We start from the raw sequence: 14,651 nt of genomic DNA on the forward strand, positions 1-14,651 counted from the left end.
CAAATGCAGAATTTCTGTGGCACTGTTTATGTGCTTAGAAAAACTTGGCAAAGGAGGAGCAAACCTCAAAGTAGGGGAAAAAACAAAGTCAGAACTTGCCAAAGACGGTCTGTTCCTGCAACTCCTGAGAAAGAAAAAACAGCGCTTCTGGAGGAGGCAGGGAGCAGGCGTCAGGCCTGGGCTCTGCTGGTTATTTTTAGAGCCCAGTGAAAGATCAGAAAGATAGATTCCCTTCGCATTAATCTCTTTGCGTCAGGCCAGGTCATTTAAGCCCTGGGAGGAGCCGTCATTTTGCACGTGGTTAAAGAAAGTGAACTAGGAACGTCAGAGTTGCTCCCGGACCCCTTTGAGGTCCCTAAATTGTATTAGTTTCCAAAAGCAAGACGTCAGCATGGCCACGTCCTCTGTCAAAGCTTAAGAGTCTGGCCCACGCCTCTCTCCTGGCCCTTGGGAAATGCTAGCAATCTTTGCATTCTTTGGCTTATGACTGTGTCACCCCAATCTCTGCCTGTCTTCATCTACCATCTTGCCTCTGTGTGTATTTGTCTTTTATAAGAACATCAGTCAGATTGGATTCAAGGCCCACCCAACTCCACCAGTATCACCTCACCTTAACTAATCACATCTTCAAAGACCCAATTCCCAAATAAGTTCACGTTCTGAGATTCTGGTAAGGACGTGAGTCTGGAGGAGACACACTCGCACGTGCTCGCTCTCTCTCTCTCCCTCCCCCCCACTTTTTTTTTTTTAAGACAGAGTCTCTCTCTGTCACCAGGCTGGAGCGCAGTGGCTTGATCTTGGTTCACTGCAACCTCTGTCTCCTGGGTTCAAGCAATTCACCTGCCTCAGCCTCCCAAGTAGCTGGGAGTACAGGCATGCGTCACGATACCCAGCTATTTTTGTGTGTGTTTTTAGTAGAGACGGGGTTTCACCACGTTGGCCAGGATAGTCTCGAACTCCTGACCTTGTGATCTATCTGCCTCGGCCTCCCAAAGTGCTGGGATTACAGGTGTGAGCCCCCACGCCCAGCCTGGGGGAACACTCTCTAACCAAGTTCACTAACCTAACCCTGATCACACTAACCTAACCCTGATAACCCTGGCTCAACGGAGCAGTGGCAGGTAGACGTGCCTGAGATGAAGCACCAAAGGTGCTGACTGTGGATGAAAAGGAGCTGGCCTGGCCCCTATACCTGTGTCCCCCCTATACCTATAGTAGTGAGGGAAAAGGAAAAGAAAAATCAGTGGGGAAAATTCCAACCTCAGAAGCGGCTTGCCTGAAAAGTCACAGCAACTGGCAAAATTAAGCCTGCACACAGATAAGCAGACGGGGTCCCGTGCAGAAGCCCTTTGTTCTTTGTAAAACTAGCAGGCTCCCAGGAAAAAGTTTCCTCCCCTTTTCAGACACATACACAGTGGGCTCCATGGAAACTGGCACAGGGAGGAGGGGCTCACCTCAAACAAACCCACAGTTACACAAACAAGAGAAGCAGCGCTTTGTGCTTGCCTAGAGACAAGCATGAGGGGAGTTGCACAAGCAGCTTTACTGATACGCTACTCAGTTACAGCGAGGAGAGCAGTTTCTCATAAAAGTTTTTTGCGGCCAGGCACAATGGCTGACACCTGTAATCCCAGCACTTTGGGAGGTCGAGGCAGGCAGATCACCTGAGGGCAGGAGTTGGAGACCAACCTGGCCAACACGGTGAAACTTAGTCTCTACTAAAAATACAGAAATTAGTGGGGCGTGGTGGCGTGCACCTATAATCCCAGCTACTGGGTGTAAGGTCATTTAGGCTGATGGCACCACGGACCGCATGGTAACCTCTGTGACCTGCATGTACACCTCCAGATGAGTTCCTAGAAACAGAAAGTCTGCAGTAACTGGAAAACCACAAAAGGGAAGTAATGAGACATTCTTTTTTTTTTTTTTTTTTTTTTTTTGAGACAGAGTGTCGCTCTTGTTACTCAGGCTGGAGTGCAATGGCGTGATCTCAGCTCACCACAACCTCCACCTCCTGGGTTCAGGCAATTCTCCTGCCTCAGCCTCCTGAGTAGCTGGGATTACAGGCACGCGCCACCATGCCCAGCTAATTTTTTGTATTTTTAGTAGAGACGGGGTTTCACCATGTTGATCGGGATGGTCTCGATCTCTTGACTTCGTGATCCACCCGCCTCGACCTCCCAAAGTACTGGGATTACAGGCTTGAGCCACCGCGCCCGGCCGAGACATTCTTCTATTGTTCCTATTCCCACCTCAACTGACAAGGCCATTGGACTTTGTAACTGACCTTGGTCAACCTCATGACTGCAGACCCTACATCCCCCTCCCAGCTTGCCCTAAACTGTAACTTCTGTAACTTTCCACTGCCTACCCAAAACCTGTAAAACCAACTCTTATCCCACCACCCTCCCTGACTCTCTTTTCGGACTCAGCCCGCCAGCACAGGAGTGAATAAACAGCCATGTTGCTCACACAAAGCCTGTTTGGGGGGGGATCTCTTTGTTCAGAGTGTGCGTTTTAACACTCAGAAAGCTGAGGCAGGAGAATCATTTGAACCTGGTGAGGCAGAGGTTGCAGTGAGCTGAGATCACACCACTGCACCCCAGCCTGGACAACAAGAGCAAAACTCTGTCCCAAAAATATATATATATATATTTGTTGTATTTAGCGGTAAATCTGACAATCCACTCGGACATCCCTCTCCACTTCGGAGAGCTTTCTTCTTTCCCATATTAAACATTTGCTCCAACCCCACCCTGGTGTCCATACTCCTTAATTTTCTTGGAGGTAGGACAAAGAACCCTGGGTACTAGTTCAGACAAGGAGAAACTGCTACATTAAGGTGCATCGGCAAGACTGCAACAGTATCAGGCCAGCTAGACTTGCCATGGCTCCTGGAATGGCCATGCACTGCGCCAGCACCAAATCGTCACCTAACCCTGGACCCTGCACCGGGAGAAGGGGCCTGAAGAGACTAAGCCTCTCAGAGGAAGCTTGAAGCACATGCTACAAAATAAACTGGATTCTACACCCAGGGCCAGCTTCATGGGCTCACTCAGAAGGGCCCTGGCTTGCTGTAACCATTTGCTCTGGCCATCTTGAAATTCTGTTATGTTTTCTGGGTTTTTTAGCAAGCGTCCCAGGTTTTCATTTTGCACTGAGTCCCACAAACTATGTAACTGACCTGTCTTCAAAAATGTCAAGGTCATAAAAGACAAAAGGCTGAGGAAGCTTCCAGATTAAGGGAGATCAAAGAGACATGACAACTAAAAGCAACTCCTGGATTACAACAGGGTCGGAGGCCCGGAGTGGGATAGCTATAAGCCCCTCCCCAGCCAAAAAAAAAAAAAAGACATTATAGGGGAAATTGCCAAAATGTAAAGGTTAGCTGTGGATGAGATCACATAACGGCGTCACTGGGAAATGCCCTAATGTCATTTGTCCTGTGGTTTAAAAAATGCCCTTGTTCTTAGGAGATGCATAGTGAGGTACGGGGGAAAGAATCATGATGTCTGCAATCTGGTTGCCATTGGTTCAGGAAAAAAACAAAGTACAATTGATTAAACAGGACAATCCCAAAAAAATTGCTAACCATGAATACAAGTTCTACGGGAGTTCTTTATGCTCTCCTTACAACTTTCTGTAGGTTTGAGATTGCATCAAGATAAAAAGTCACCCGCGCCCCCCTACCCCCCGCCCCCGGCCAAAAAGAGCATTGGCAATTCAGTCCAAGCTGAAAGCCGCCACCCAGGGACTTGAGTCACGTGAAGCGAGCCCACGTGACCGGAGGCCCGGGTCCAACATGGCGGCCTCCACGGGTCGCTGGCTTGTCCTCCGGCTTGCGCTACTCGGCTTCTTCCGGGAGGCGTCCGGCGGCCTCGGCTCAGGGTGAGTGCGGCTCCCGGGGCAAGCCTGGTTCGGGGGTGGGTCCCCCCTGTCTTCTGACCTCACGAGGACAGCCCTCCGAGCTCACGCCCGCCCGTCCCCACAGGGCCTCTCGCGACGACGACTTGCTGCTGCCCTATCCACGCGAGCGCGCGCGCCTGCCCCGGGACTGCACACGGGTGCGCGCGGGCAGCCGCGAGCACGAGAGTTGGCCTCCGCCCCCCGCGACCCCCGGCGCCGGCGGCCTGGCCCTGCGCACCTTCGTGTCGCACTTCGGGGACCGCGCGGTGGCCGGCCACCTGACCCGGGCCGTTGCGCCCCTGCTCACCTTCTCGGTGCTGGAGCCCGGCGGGCCCGGCGGCTGCGCGGCGAGACGACGCGCCACCGTGGAGGAGACGGCGCGGGCGGCCGGCTGCCGCGTCGCCCAGAACGGCGGCTTCTTCCGCATGAACACGGGCGAGTGCCTGGGAAACGTAGTGAGCTACGAGCGGCGGGTGAGCAGCTCCGGGGGGCTGCAGAACGCGCAGTTCGGGATCCGCCGCGACGGGACCTTGGTCACCGGGTGAGGAGGCAGGGAGACCCGTGCTGTCGCGGGCAGAGGGGCCGAGATATGGGTTGTAGCCGTGCCTCGGTGTTCCAGTCACTTAACCAAGCTGAGCCTCTGTTTCCTCATCTACGGAATGGGGATAGGAATCGCTTCCTTGCAGACTTCATTCAGCATCCAGCATCACTGAGCACTTGCTTGTTTGAGGCAATGTGCTGCGCCCTGGTTACGATATTAGTGAGCAACACACAGTCTTTGCCTTAACAGACCTCCCCCATTACTAAAACAATCAACAAAAGCCAGGTAAATCCGTAACATACATTCTGATCGCTCTGTATGCAACAAAGCAACCATCGGGGTGAACCGGTTGTAAATCCAGTGTTGATTTTAGGGAGGGTGATCTGGAACAGGCCTCTCCGAGGTGACCTTTGAGTTGAGACTTTAAGATTAATCACTAAGTCAGCCCAAGTCAGAACTGGAGGAGGAGCATTTCAGTCCAAAGGAACCCCAAGTACAAAGGCTCAGAGGTGCAGGGGCTTCTGTGTGTGTGAGAGACTGAAAAAGGTGTCAGACACCAAATCAGCGAGATTGATGATTTGAATTGTTTTAAATTATTTGAGGCTGGGCACGGTGGCTCACACCTGTCACCCCAACATTTTGGGAAGCCAAGGAAAGTGGATTACCTGAGGTCAGCCTGGCCAACATGGCAAAACTTCATTTCTACTAAAAATATAAAAATTAGGTTGGGAGCGGTGGCTCACCCCTTTAATCTCAGCATTTTGAGAGGCTGAGGTGGGCAGATCCCCAGGTCAGGAGTTAAAGACCATCCTGGCCAACATGGTGAAACCCTGCCTCTACTAAAAATACAAAAAAAAATTGCTGGGTGTGGTAGCAGGCACCTGTAATCCCAGCTACTTGGAAGACTGAGGCAGGAGAATCACTTGAACCCGGGAGGCAGAGGTTGCAGTGAGGTGAGATTCTACCACGGCACTCCAGCCTTGGCAACAGAGCAAGATTCCATCTCAAAAAAAAAAAAAAATTAGGCATGGTGGTGGGCACCTGTAATCCCAGCTGCTCGGGAGGCTGAGGCAGAAGAATTGCTTGAACCCAGGAAGTGTAGGTTGCAGTAAGCAAAGGTAGCACCACTGCACTCCAGGCTGGGCAACAAGAGTGAGAATCGGTCTCAAAAAACAAACAAAAAAATTATTTGATGATGTCAAAGCTTGTTCTGATCCTAAGTGGAATCAGGTGGGAGAGATCGGGGAGAAACGAGGAAGCCAATGAAGAGGGCGTTACTGGGATCAGGTGGTAGTTGGGCTGAGTATGGCCTGGAGATTGAGGGCCATAGATGGATTTGAGCTCTGTTGGGGGCTGGTTGTTTCTATTCAATGGAACTTACACTGTTTACAAAGGCGCATGGGGATCGTATTGTAAGAACCCTCTCTGGCTTCAGCTCTGACAACAGGCAGATTGCTAGGGCTGTAAAATTGTCTCAGCCACACTCAGGCCCCAACATGTTCCTGAGGCCGGGGAAATCTAGCCACCAGGCTGGGATGGCCAGGGGGAAAGGAACCTAACTCCCTGCAGCTGCCCCTGCTGGTGAGTGAGCTTCCTACCTTCCCTGGATCCAGGTACCTGTCTGAGGAAGAGGTGCTGGACACTGAGAACCCCTTTGTGCAGCTGCTGAGTGGTGTCGTGTGGCTGATTCGTAATGGAAGCATCTACATCAACGAGAGCCAAGCCACCGAGTGCGACGAGACACAGGAGACAGGTTGGATGCAGAGGCTGTTGGCAACAGCCTTCTTGAGGACCAGGACCAGTGGGCTGTGGGGAGCTGTTCTTAAGTCTTTCAACAAGTTTTTATTGAGCAGCTACTTTGTGCCCAGCACTATTCTGGGTTCTGGGGATTCATGGGAATGAAGACAGGCTTTTATGGAATATATAAGAATGAAAATAGTGGTAGAATATGCTGAAAAGAATGGGTAAGTGCTCAGAAAGAAAAATAAAGTTGGAGGAAAGGGGAGAGACGGGGACAGGAGCTATGGGCGCTGGAAAAGAAAAGTGAAGAGAAAAACATCTTCATGGACCTGCAACATCAGCATGGCCCAGGAGCTTGTTCCAAAGCCCCACCCACCTCAGACCTTCAGATTCAGAAGCGAGGCTCAAGAGTCTGTTTTAACAGGTTTCCATGGTGATTCCGATGGACACTCAAGGTTGAGGACCACTGGGATGCAGAATCCTGGGGTGGGGACGGGATACCATGGTGCTGATATGGGCGTGGGCTCTTTTAGAGTCAGCAGTAAGCTGGGTGTGTGGCTCACACCTGTAATACCAGCACTTTGGGAGACAGAGGTGGGAGGATCCCTTGAGCCCACGAGTTTAAGACCTACCTGGGCAACACAGTGAGATCCATCTCCACCAAAAAAAAAAAAATATGAAAATGAGCCAGACGTGGTGCTGTGTGCCTACATGTAGTCGCAGCTATTTAGGAGGCTGAGGTAGGAGAATTGGTTGAACCCCAGAGGTGGTTGCAGTGAACCAAGATCGCACCACTGCATTCCATCCTGGGTGACACAGCAAGAGTCTGTCTTGAGAAAAAGAGAGTGAGCAGTGAAGGAATGCCTCACTAAGCAGGTGATCGGACAAAGGAACAAGCCGTGGGAGAGCTAGAGAAAAGCTCAGTTCTGGGCCAGAGGGAACAGGGAGTGAAAGTGGCTGCAGGGTGGTGAGCAGATTCCCAGGAGTTGAGGCAGGAAGAGGAAGAGGCTGGGGAGGGCACGCTGGCCCTTTGGACCTTGTTCTAAGAACGGGGGAAACCGTGAGAGGGTTTTCATCTGGAGGCCTGCACAGCTCAGTTTACCTTTAAGAGGAGCCCTCCTGGCTGCCGTGGGGAGACTGGGATGTGCAGACAGGAGGCTGGGAGATGAGCAGGGAGGCCGCTGTGCTTCCCAGGGAGATACCTCGTAGCTCAGACCGGTGGGAAGTGGTTCGGCCAGAGGCAGGAGGCCTCCCGAGGGGCTGGTGATCAGCCAGCCTGCTTCTCCTTCAGGTTCCTTTAGCAAATTTGTGAATGTGATATCAGCCAGGACGGCCATCGGCCACGACTGGAAGGGCCAGCTGGTGCTGTTTCATGCAGACGGCCAAACGGAGCAGCGTGGGTGAGTCCTGGGAGCTGAGGACCCCCGGCCGGGGCTCAGTCCTGCTGGCAGGAACACTGACCCAACCACAGCCACCCTTCTAACTTTACCTGCTTTCCAGGGTGTTCACACCTATATGTCCCTTACCCAGAGGCCCCCCTCCCCCCCACCCACCCCGCCTTCCTGCAGGATGAGGGTCCTGAGATCTTTCCCAATTCTAAGAACTCATCATCTCCAGCTTTAGGCCTCACTCTCCTGAGCCCTGGTTGGGATACAAGGAAGTGGTCCCAAAGTTAGTAGGGAGGAGACCTTGGTTCCAATCCCAGCTCAGCCATCCTGTGTCGTAGACAAATCACTCAGCCTCTCTGAGTCGCATTTCCATCCTCTGGAAACAGAGTGGGTTGGTTTGCTCGGGCTGCATAACTAGCACACATTTAGCAGCACCTCACCGGGAGTGTCCTTTTGTTTGTTTGTTTCTTTGAGACCCAGTCTCACTCCGTCACTCAGGCTGAAGTGCAGTGGTGCAATCTCAGCTCACTGCAACCTCCACTTCTTGGGTTCAGGCAGTCCTCCCACCCCAGCCTCCCGAGTAGCTGGGATTACAGGCCCCTACCTCCACACCTGACTAATTTTTGTGTTTTTAGTAGAGATGGGGTTTCAACATGTTGGCCAGGCTGGTCTCAAACTTCTGACCTCAAGTGATTCTCCCGCCTCGGCCTCCCAGAATTCTGAGATGACAGGCATGAGTCACTGCACCTGGTTAGTTTTTCTATCTGTAGTACAGACAGGGTTTCAGCATGCTGGCCGGGCTGGTCAACTTGGAAGGTTCTATGTTGAGGGTATCCCATGGACAAGATGCTGGTTGGGCAGAGCTTTTCTCGTATATGGGAAAGATCGTCTTGTTTAGGTTATTGGCGAAATTTATGTTCTCTCGGTTGTGAGACTGGAGTCTTGGCTTCCCTGCTGGCCGCCATCTGGGGCCTCAGCTCCTTCAAACTGCCCGGGTTCCTTCCCACGTGTGTCCCCCGCTCCCACTTGTCCAGCTACCCTCTCATCCCCCTCGTATTTCAGATCTCACTTGCTCTTCTACCACCAGGCAGTTCTCTGTGTTTAAGGGCTCCTGTGATTCCAGGGGCCCCACCCAGATCCTCCGGGCCATGTCCCCTCCCTTAAGGTCCCTGTGCCGTGTAACCGCACAGGCATGGGTGTGATCGCGTGTGTTCACGGCTTCCGGGGACTAGGGCGAGACATGTTTAGGGGCGGGGACCACTTAGCAGTGTGCCTGCACTGTGGGTGTGACGCCGTGCCCTCTGGAAGGCAGAGGAGTTAAATTGGTACCAGTGGTGGGCGCCGAGCCTGAGCAGAGCCGCTTTGTGCCGCAGCATCAATCTTTGGGAGATGGCAGAGTTCCTGCTGAAACAGAATGTGGTCAACGCCATCAACCTGGATGGGGGTGGATCTGCCACCTTCGTGCTCAACGGAACGTTGGCCAGTTACCCGTCAGATCACTGGTAAGCACATGAGAGTCCGCCTTCGTGACAGCTGCAGCTCAGGTCTGCCCCAGCCTGTCTCATTCAGCCAGTGGTGAGTGCCTGCTTTGTGCCAGGCCCCGGGGATTCAAGAGAAATTGCTGCAGTCCCTCCCCCAGGATGCTAGTACTACCCAGGCCTGGGAACAGGGGTCAGTTGGTCAGCAGAGACCTCTATGACAAAAACGCAGAAGTGAGATCTGAAGGCGGTGGTAGCTGGGTGGGGTGGGAGAGCCTTCCAGGCAGAGGGCACCACGTTTGCAAAGGCCCGGTGCTGGTGGGGATTACAGGGAACGGAAGAACCTATGAAAGGCTGGAGAGGACCCGGTACTGGGGCTCACACCTGGAGTCCCAGTGCTTTGGGAGGCCAAGGTGGGAGGATCTTCTGAGCCCAGGAGTTCAAGACCAGCCTGGGCAACATGACGAGACCCCGTCTCTACAAAAAAATTAAAAAATTTAGCTGGGCCTGGTGGTGCATACCTTTAGTCCCAGCTGCTCGGGAGGTTGAGGTGGAAGGATGGAAATACTTCATCTCAAAGGTAGGGAGGTAGATAAGATGGATGGGTGGGTGGGTGGAAGGAAGGAAGGAAAGACAGACAGACAGACAGACAGACAAGGTAGGGAGGTAGATAATCGGATGGATGGGTAGGTAGGTAGGTAGGTAGGTAAGGTAGGCAGATAGATAAGCTAGGCAGGCAGGGAGGGAGGGAGGTAGACAGAAGAGAATGTAGAGAGGGGCTGGGGGGCAGCCCTGGGGGAGTTGAGGGGCTGTCTGGGGGTGGCCTGTCCTCACATACTCCTCTCTGCAGCCAGGACAGTATGTGGCGCTGTCCCCGCCAAGTGTCCACCGTGGTGTGTGTGCACGAGCCCCGCTGCCAGCCACCCGACTGCCATGGCCACGGAACCTGCGTGGACGGCCACTGCCAATGCACCGGGCACTTCTGGCGAGGCCCCGGCTGCGGCGAGCTGGACTGCGGCCCCTCCAACTGCAGCCAGCACGGGCTGTGCACAGAGAGTGAGTAGGGGCTCCGGGGAGGGGGCTCTGGCCGGCCCTACCTTGCCCGGGCCCTCACCTGGCCTCCCCGGTCTTATCTCGGCAGCTGGCTGCCGCTGTGATGCCGGATGGACTGGGTCCAACTGCAGTGAAGGTAGGAGCCGCCACGCCACCCGTGGATGGGGAGACGGTGGCCCCGGCAGCGTCCGCTGCTCCCCTGCTGCCCCGTCCCCTCCTTCTGGTCTCGGAACTGCTTGCCTCTTGTCTCTTGCCCCTCCCTCGCCTGCATGTCACTGCGCGATTCCCCTGCGGCCGCTGTGGCCCATTCCACAAAGGGCTTGGCTAAAACAAGGACCCCCGGGCCTTGGTTCCAGACCCACCTTAAATCCAGGGTGATCTCATCTGGAGATCCTAACTGAAGTCCCTCTGCAAAGATTCTGCTTCCAAATAAGGTCACACTCAGGGCTAGCCCAGGGAGGCAGGCAGTGCTTTGCCTTTAGCCCAGCTCTTCGTGCGTGGGGCAGGGCGGATACCCTGCCCTGTCAAGAGAGGCTCTGACACCGGAGGCCTTGAAGTCCCTTCTCCCATCTCCTCTCCATAGAATGTCCCCTTGGCTGGCACGGGCCGGGCTGCCAGAGGCCTTGCGAGTGTGAGCACCAGTGTCCCTGTGACCCCCAGACTGGCAACTGCAGTGTCTCCGGAGGTATCTGCCCCTCCCAGGGGAAGGGCCATGGGCAGACGCTCTGCTCCGGCCCCTGCAGCCTGTCTGTGGTTTCTTACAGTAAAGCAGTGTCTGCAGCCACCTGAAGCCACCCTGAGGGCGGGAGAACTCTCCTTTTTCACCAGGTAGGTGTCTCTGTGGGAGCTGGAACCAGGGTGGGAGGAATTCCCTTCTCTCCCGCTCTCTTCTCCTGCGAGGTCTGCCTCTGCCCGGGACTGAGCAAGGCTTTAGAAAGTGTGGTCTTGGTATCCAGCTGGTATTTCCAGATGTAGGCCTGGGACAGTCACAGCTGTTGCTGGCAGCCACAGGACAATCTAGGAAGATGGTGAGAAGGGCCCCATGCTACTACCCCATTGAGACTGATCAGGAAAGGCTGAGGTGTGCATTTTCCCGGCCCGAAGACTCAGGACTGACTTTCTCAGCTCCTGGTACAAAGACCCCCAGACCTGAGACGCTCGCGTCGTCTCTCAAGCGCCCTGGTGCCCTTGGGCCTGGATTGGTGATTTTCTGTTTTCTAATGCAGTGGGTCTCGAACTCAATCCTGCCAGAGAATTTATTAAAAGAGATGGCTGGGCCCCACCCCCAGAGTTTCTGCATCAGTAGGTCTGGGGTGGAGCCTGGAAATCAGCATTTCTGATACCATCCCAGGTGAAGCAGAGGCTACTGGTCCCAGGACCCCACTTTGAGAACCTCTGTTCTGGTGGTTCTCACCTCTGATAGCCCAATCCCATTACCGGGGCACTCCCCAAACCCTGGCAGCGGGAACTCGGCCTGGGTGTAAACAAAAAGCCTCCCGGGCATTGTCCTAGAGCTCCCGGGGCACGCTCTCAGAACGGCAGATTCCAGGAACCTCCCAGAGATCCTGGTAAATCTGGGGTGAGGCCCAGAGCTGCCCATGCCTGGAGAAAAGGCCCTGAAGCGCTCAGTTTGAAAATGGACCAGGGCGAGGACACAGCTGCACCCTCAGGCCTTAAATTCAGGCTACTCCCAGTCTGAGGCTTTGTGCCCCGCTACCCTGCAGGTCTGAGAGCCAGTAGAGGCCTGGCTTCGGGCCCAGCTCCTGAGCCCTGTGCATGTGCTTGATTTTACAGTGAGGGCTTTTGCCCGAGATACATAGGAAGGTAAAAAACATTGCAAGCCCCTGCCCTTGTCCCCTGCCGGCTCCGTGCTCTAGGGGAAGGGAGACCAGTTCTCCCCACTGTGTCTGCTTTGGGGGCCTTGGAGCAGAGCCCAGGGTCTCTGAGTGCCCAGCCTGTGTGGTCAGCATCCCCCTGGAGCTCAGAATGCAAACTGGACTAGATGAGCTCCCAGCATGGGGGGCAGGGTGTTTTCTCACTCTGTCACCCAGGCGGAAGTGCCATGGTCCAATCATAGCTCACTGCAGTCCTCCTGTCCCAGCTTCCCAAGCAGCTAGGACGACAGGCACATGCCCCCACGCCTGGCTAATTTTATTTTTTACTGTTTTTTGGAGATGGACCTTGCTATGTTACACAGATGAGGTGTACGGTCCTGGGCTCAAGTGATCCTCCCGCCTTGGCCTCCCAGCCTCGGGCTGTGGTTTATTTAGCTTACACAATTTGTAAAAATTTAAAATATATTAGCAACATCTGAACATCAGTTGCATTCACATTTTTTTTTTTTTTTTGAGACGGAGTTTTCGCTCTTGTTACCCAGGCTGGAGTGCAATGGCGCGATCTCGGCTCACCGCAACCTCCGCCTCCCGGGTTCAGGCAATTCTCCTGCCTCAGCCTCCTGAGTAGCTGGGATTACAGGCACGCCCCACCATGCCCAGCTGATTTTTTGTATTTTTGGTAGAGACGGGGTTTCACCATGTTGACGAGGATGGTCTCAATCTCTTGACCTCGTGATCCACCCGCCTCGGCCTCCCAGAGTGCTGGGATTACAGGTGTGAGCCACCGCGCCCGGCGCATTCACATTTTTTAAACTTTTTTTTTTTTTTTTTTTAAAGACAGAGTCGTCTCACTCTCACTAAGGCTGGAGTGCAGTGGCGCGATCTCGGCTCACTGGAACCTCTGCCTCCCAGGTTGAGGTGATTCTTCTGCCTCAGCCTCCTGAGTAGCTGGAATTACAAGTACCCAGCTAATTTTCGTATTTTTAGTAGAGACAGGGTTTTGCCATGTTGGCCAGGCTGGTCTTGAACTCCTGACCTCAAGTGATCCACCTGCCTCCTAAAAATACGAGAATTAGCCAAGCGTGGTGGCTCCAGCCTGTACTCCCAGCTACTCAGGAGGCTGAGGCAGGGGAATCTCTTGAACTCAGGAAGTGAAGGTTGTAGTAAGCTGAGATCATGCCACCGCACTCCAGCCTGGGTGACAGAGCAAGACGTGTGTGTGTGTGTATAGAGAGAGAGAGAGAGACAAATATATGTATATAAAATAATATATATATGTATATGTATTACATATACAGTATATGCTATATACTGTATATGTAATACATATATATTACATGTGATACATATTACATAATATATTGCATGTATAATATATACTATATCATATGTATGTAATATGTATATTACATAAATGTGTGGTATAGGAACCACATGCATATGTAATATGTGTTTTCTATATTACATACATATCTATTAGGAGATGGGGCAGCACAGACCTGCATTGTACGTCATTGCTGCCTCTGCTGTTCCCTGAACATGTGTTAAATGTGGCTTCACCCTCACCTAGTCCGTTTCGCTCCTGATATTCCCTGTGTGGTCCCTGAAGGCACCTGAATGAGTGCCCTCTGTGCTGGGTGGAGCGGGGAGGCCCCTCCAGCGTTCCCCCAGCCTCGAGTCCCACAGCCCCCCACTTGGGGCTTCTCTCTCCTTCTCTCCGCAGGGCCACGTGGCTGACGCTCACCCTGGTGCTGGCCTTCCTCCTGCTCCTCAGCACCACAGCAAACCTGTCCTTGCTGCTGTCCAGAGCACAGAGGAACCGGCGACTCCGTGGGGACTACGCCTACCACCCACTGCAGGAGATGAATGGGGAGCCCCTGGCCACAGAGAAGGAGCAGCTGGGGGGCGCCCACAACCCCTTCAAGGACTGAAGCCTCAAGCTGCCTGGGGTGGCACGTCCCGAAGGCTTGTTGCCCCACGGTCCAGCTTCTGCAGGGGAAATGTCCAGGCCCCTGGCACGGACCATCTGAGTGTCCTCAGCCCCTCACCTGGCTGCCCACCGGGGCACCTGTGGCCCTAGCGATCCCGTTCTCCCCGAGGGACTGAGCCTCCTGCTTCCTGCCTGCCTGTGTCTGCTGCCGAGAAGCCTGTGCAGAGGAGGGCCGCCGCGCTGCCAGAGAGTCTCCCTCCTCCTGGGGAAAGGGGCTGCCCGCAAACCGAACTCAGTGACCAAATCATGACAAAACAGCACATCGTGGCTGGCGCCCCGGCTGCAGTGGAAGGGACCAGTTCATCCTGTGACACAGGACCCCTTTTCTGGATTTGCCAACTCGAATTGGATTTCCTGTCACGGGAAGCTCATTGGAAGAAGGGATGGGGGGTGAAATCATGTTTACAGACCTATTTTGTCATCCTGCTGCCAAGAAGATTTTTTTAATCACTTGAATAAATTGATATAATAAAAGGAGCCACCAGGTGGGGTCTGGATTCTGCATCATGGACTTCTGGGCACTGCTGGGGCTTAGCAGCGGGCGCTTATCCTGAAACAGAGGTCACCACGGCGGCTGCAAGCCAAGTCCTGCTCCCTGCTTGTTTAAGCCAGTGCTGCTCAAACTTTAATATGCCACGGGTCATAAGGAGATCTTGTTAAAATGCAGGTTGGGGCCTCAGGTGAGGCCAGCAGTTCATTTCCAGCAAGCTCGCAGGCAAC

The 14,651-nt window shown here is 53.7% G+C and overlaps 1 protein-coding gene across 2 annotated transcripts; it reads left to right on the top strand.

Annotated features, from left to right (window-relative positions):
* Positions 1-3,775: 3,775 nt before the first annotated feature.
* NAGPA (N-acetylglucosamine-1-phosphodiester alpha-N-acetylglucosaminidase) lies at positions 3,776-14,431 on the top strand. Of its 2 annotated transcripts, XM_039478330.2 has the most exons (10): positions 3,776-3,888; positions 3,992-4,447; positions 6,061-6,200; positions 7,479-7,587; positions 8,949-9,077; positions 9,904-10,109; positions 10,195-10,242; positions 10,690-10,791; positions 10,871-10,934; positions 13,665-14,431. In XM_039478330.2, the coding sequence occupies exons 1-10, from the start codon at positions 3,803-3,805 to the stop codon at positions 13,870-13,872; spliced, it is 1,548 nt and encodes a 515-aa protein (XP_039334264.2). In that variant the 5' UTR covers positions 3,776-3,802; the 3' UTR covers positions 13,873-14,431. The 2 variants fall into 2 exon arrangements, with proteins under 2 accessions (XP_039334264.2, XP_039334265.2); XM_039478331.2 differs by lacking the exon at positions 10,690-10,791.
* The last annotated feature ends 220 nt before the right edge of the window (positions 14,432-14,651 follow it).

Source organism: Saimiri boliviensis, chromosome 12 (genome assembly GCF_048565385.1).
Source record: "Saimiri boliviensis isolate mSaiBol1 chromosome 12, mSaiBol1.pri, whole genome shotgun sequence".
In the NCBI taxonomy this organism is placed as follows: domain Eukaryota; kingdom Metazoa; phylum Chordata; class Mammalia; order Primates; family Cebidae; genus Saimiri; species Saimiri boliviensis.

Bases quoted from the DNA above. Each gene is read 5' to 3' on its own strand.
- NAGPA (XM_039478330.2), top strand. From the start codon at position 3,803: ATGGCGGCCTCCACGGGTCGCTGGCTTGTCCTCCGGCTTGCGCTACTC. The intron at 7,588-8,948 runs GTGAGTCCTGGG...TTTGTGCCGCAG, and splicing joins GGCCAAACGGAGCAGCGTGG to CATCAATCTTTGGGAGATGG. The intron at 10,792-10,870 runs GTATCTGCCCCT...GGTTTCTTACAG, and splicing joins CAACTGCAGTGTCTCCGGAG to TAAAGCAGTGTCTGCAGCCA.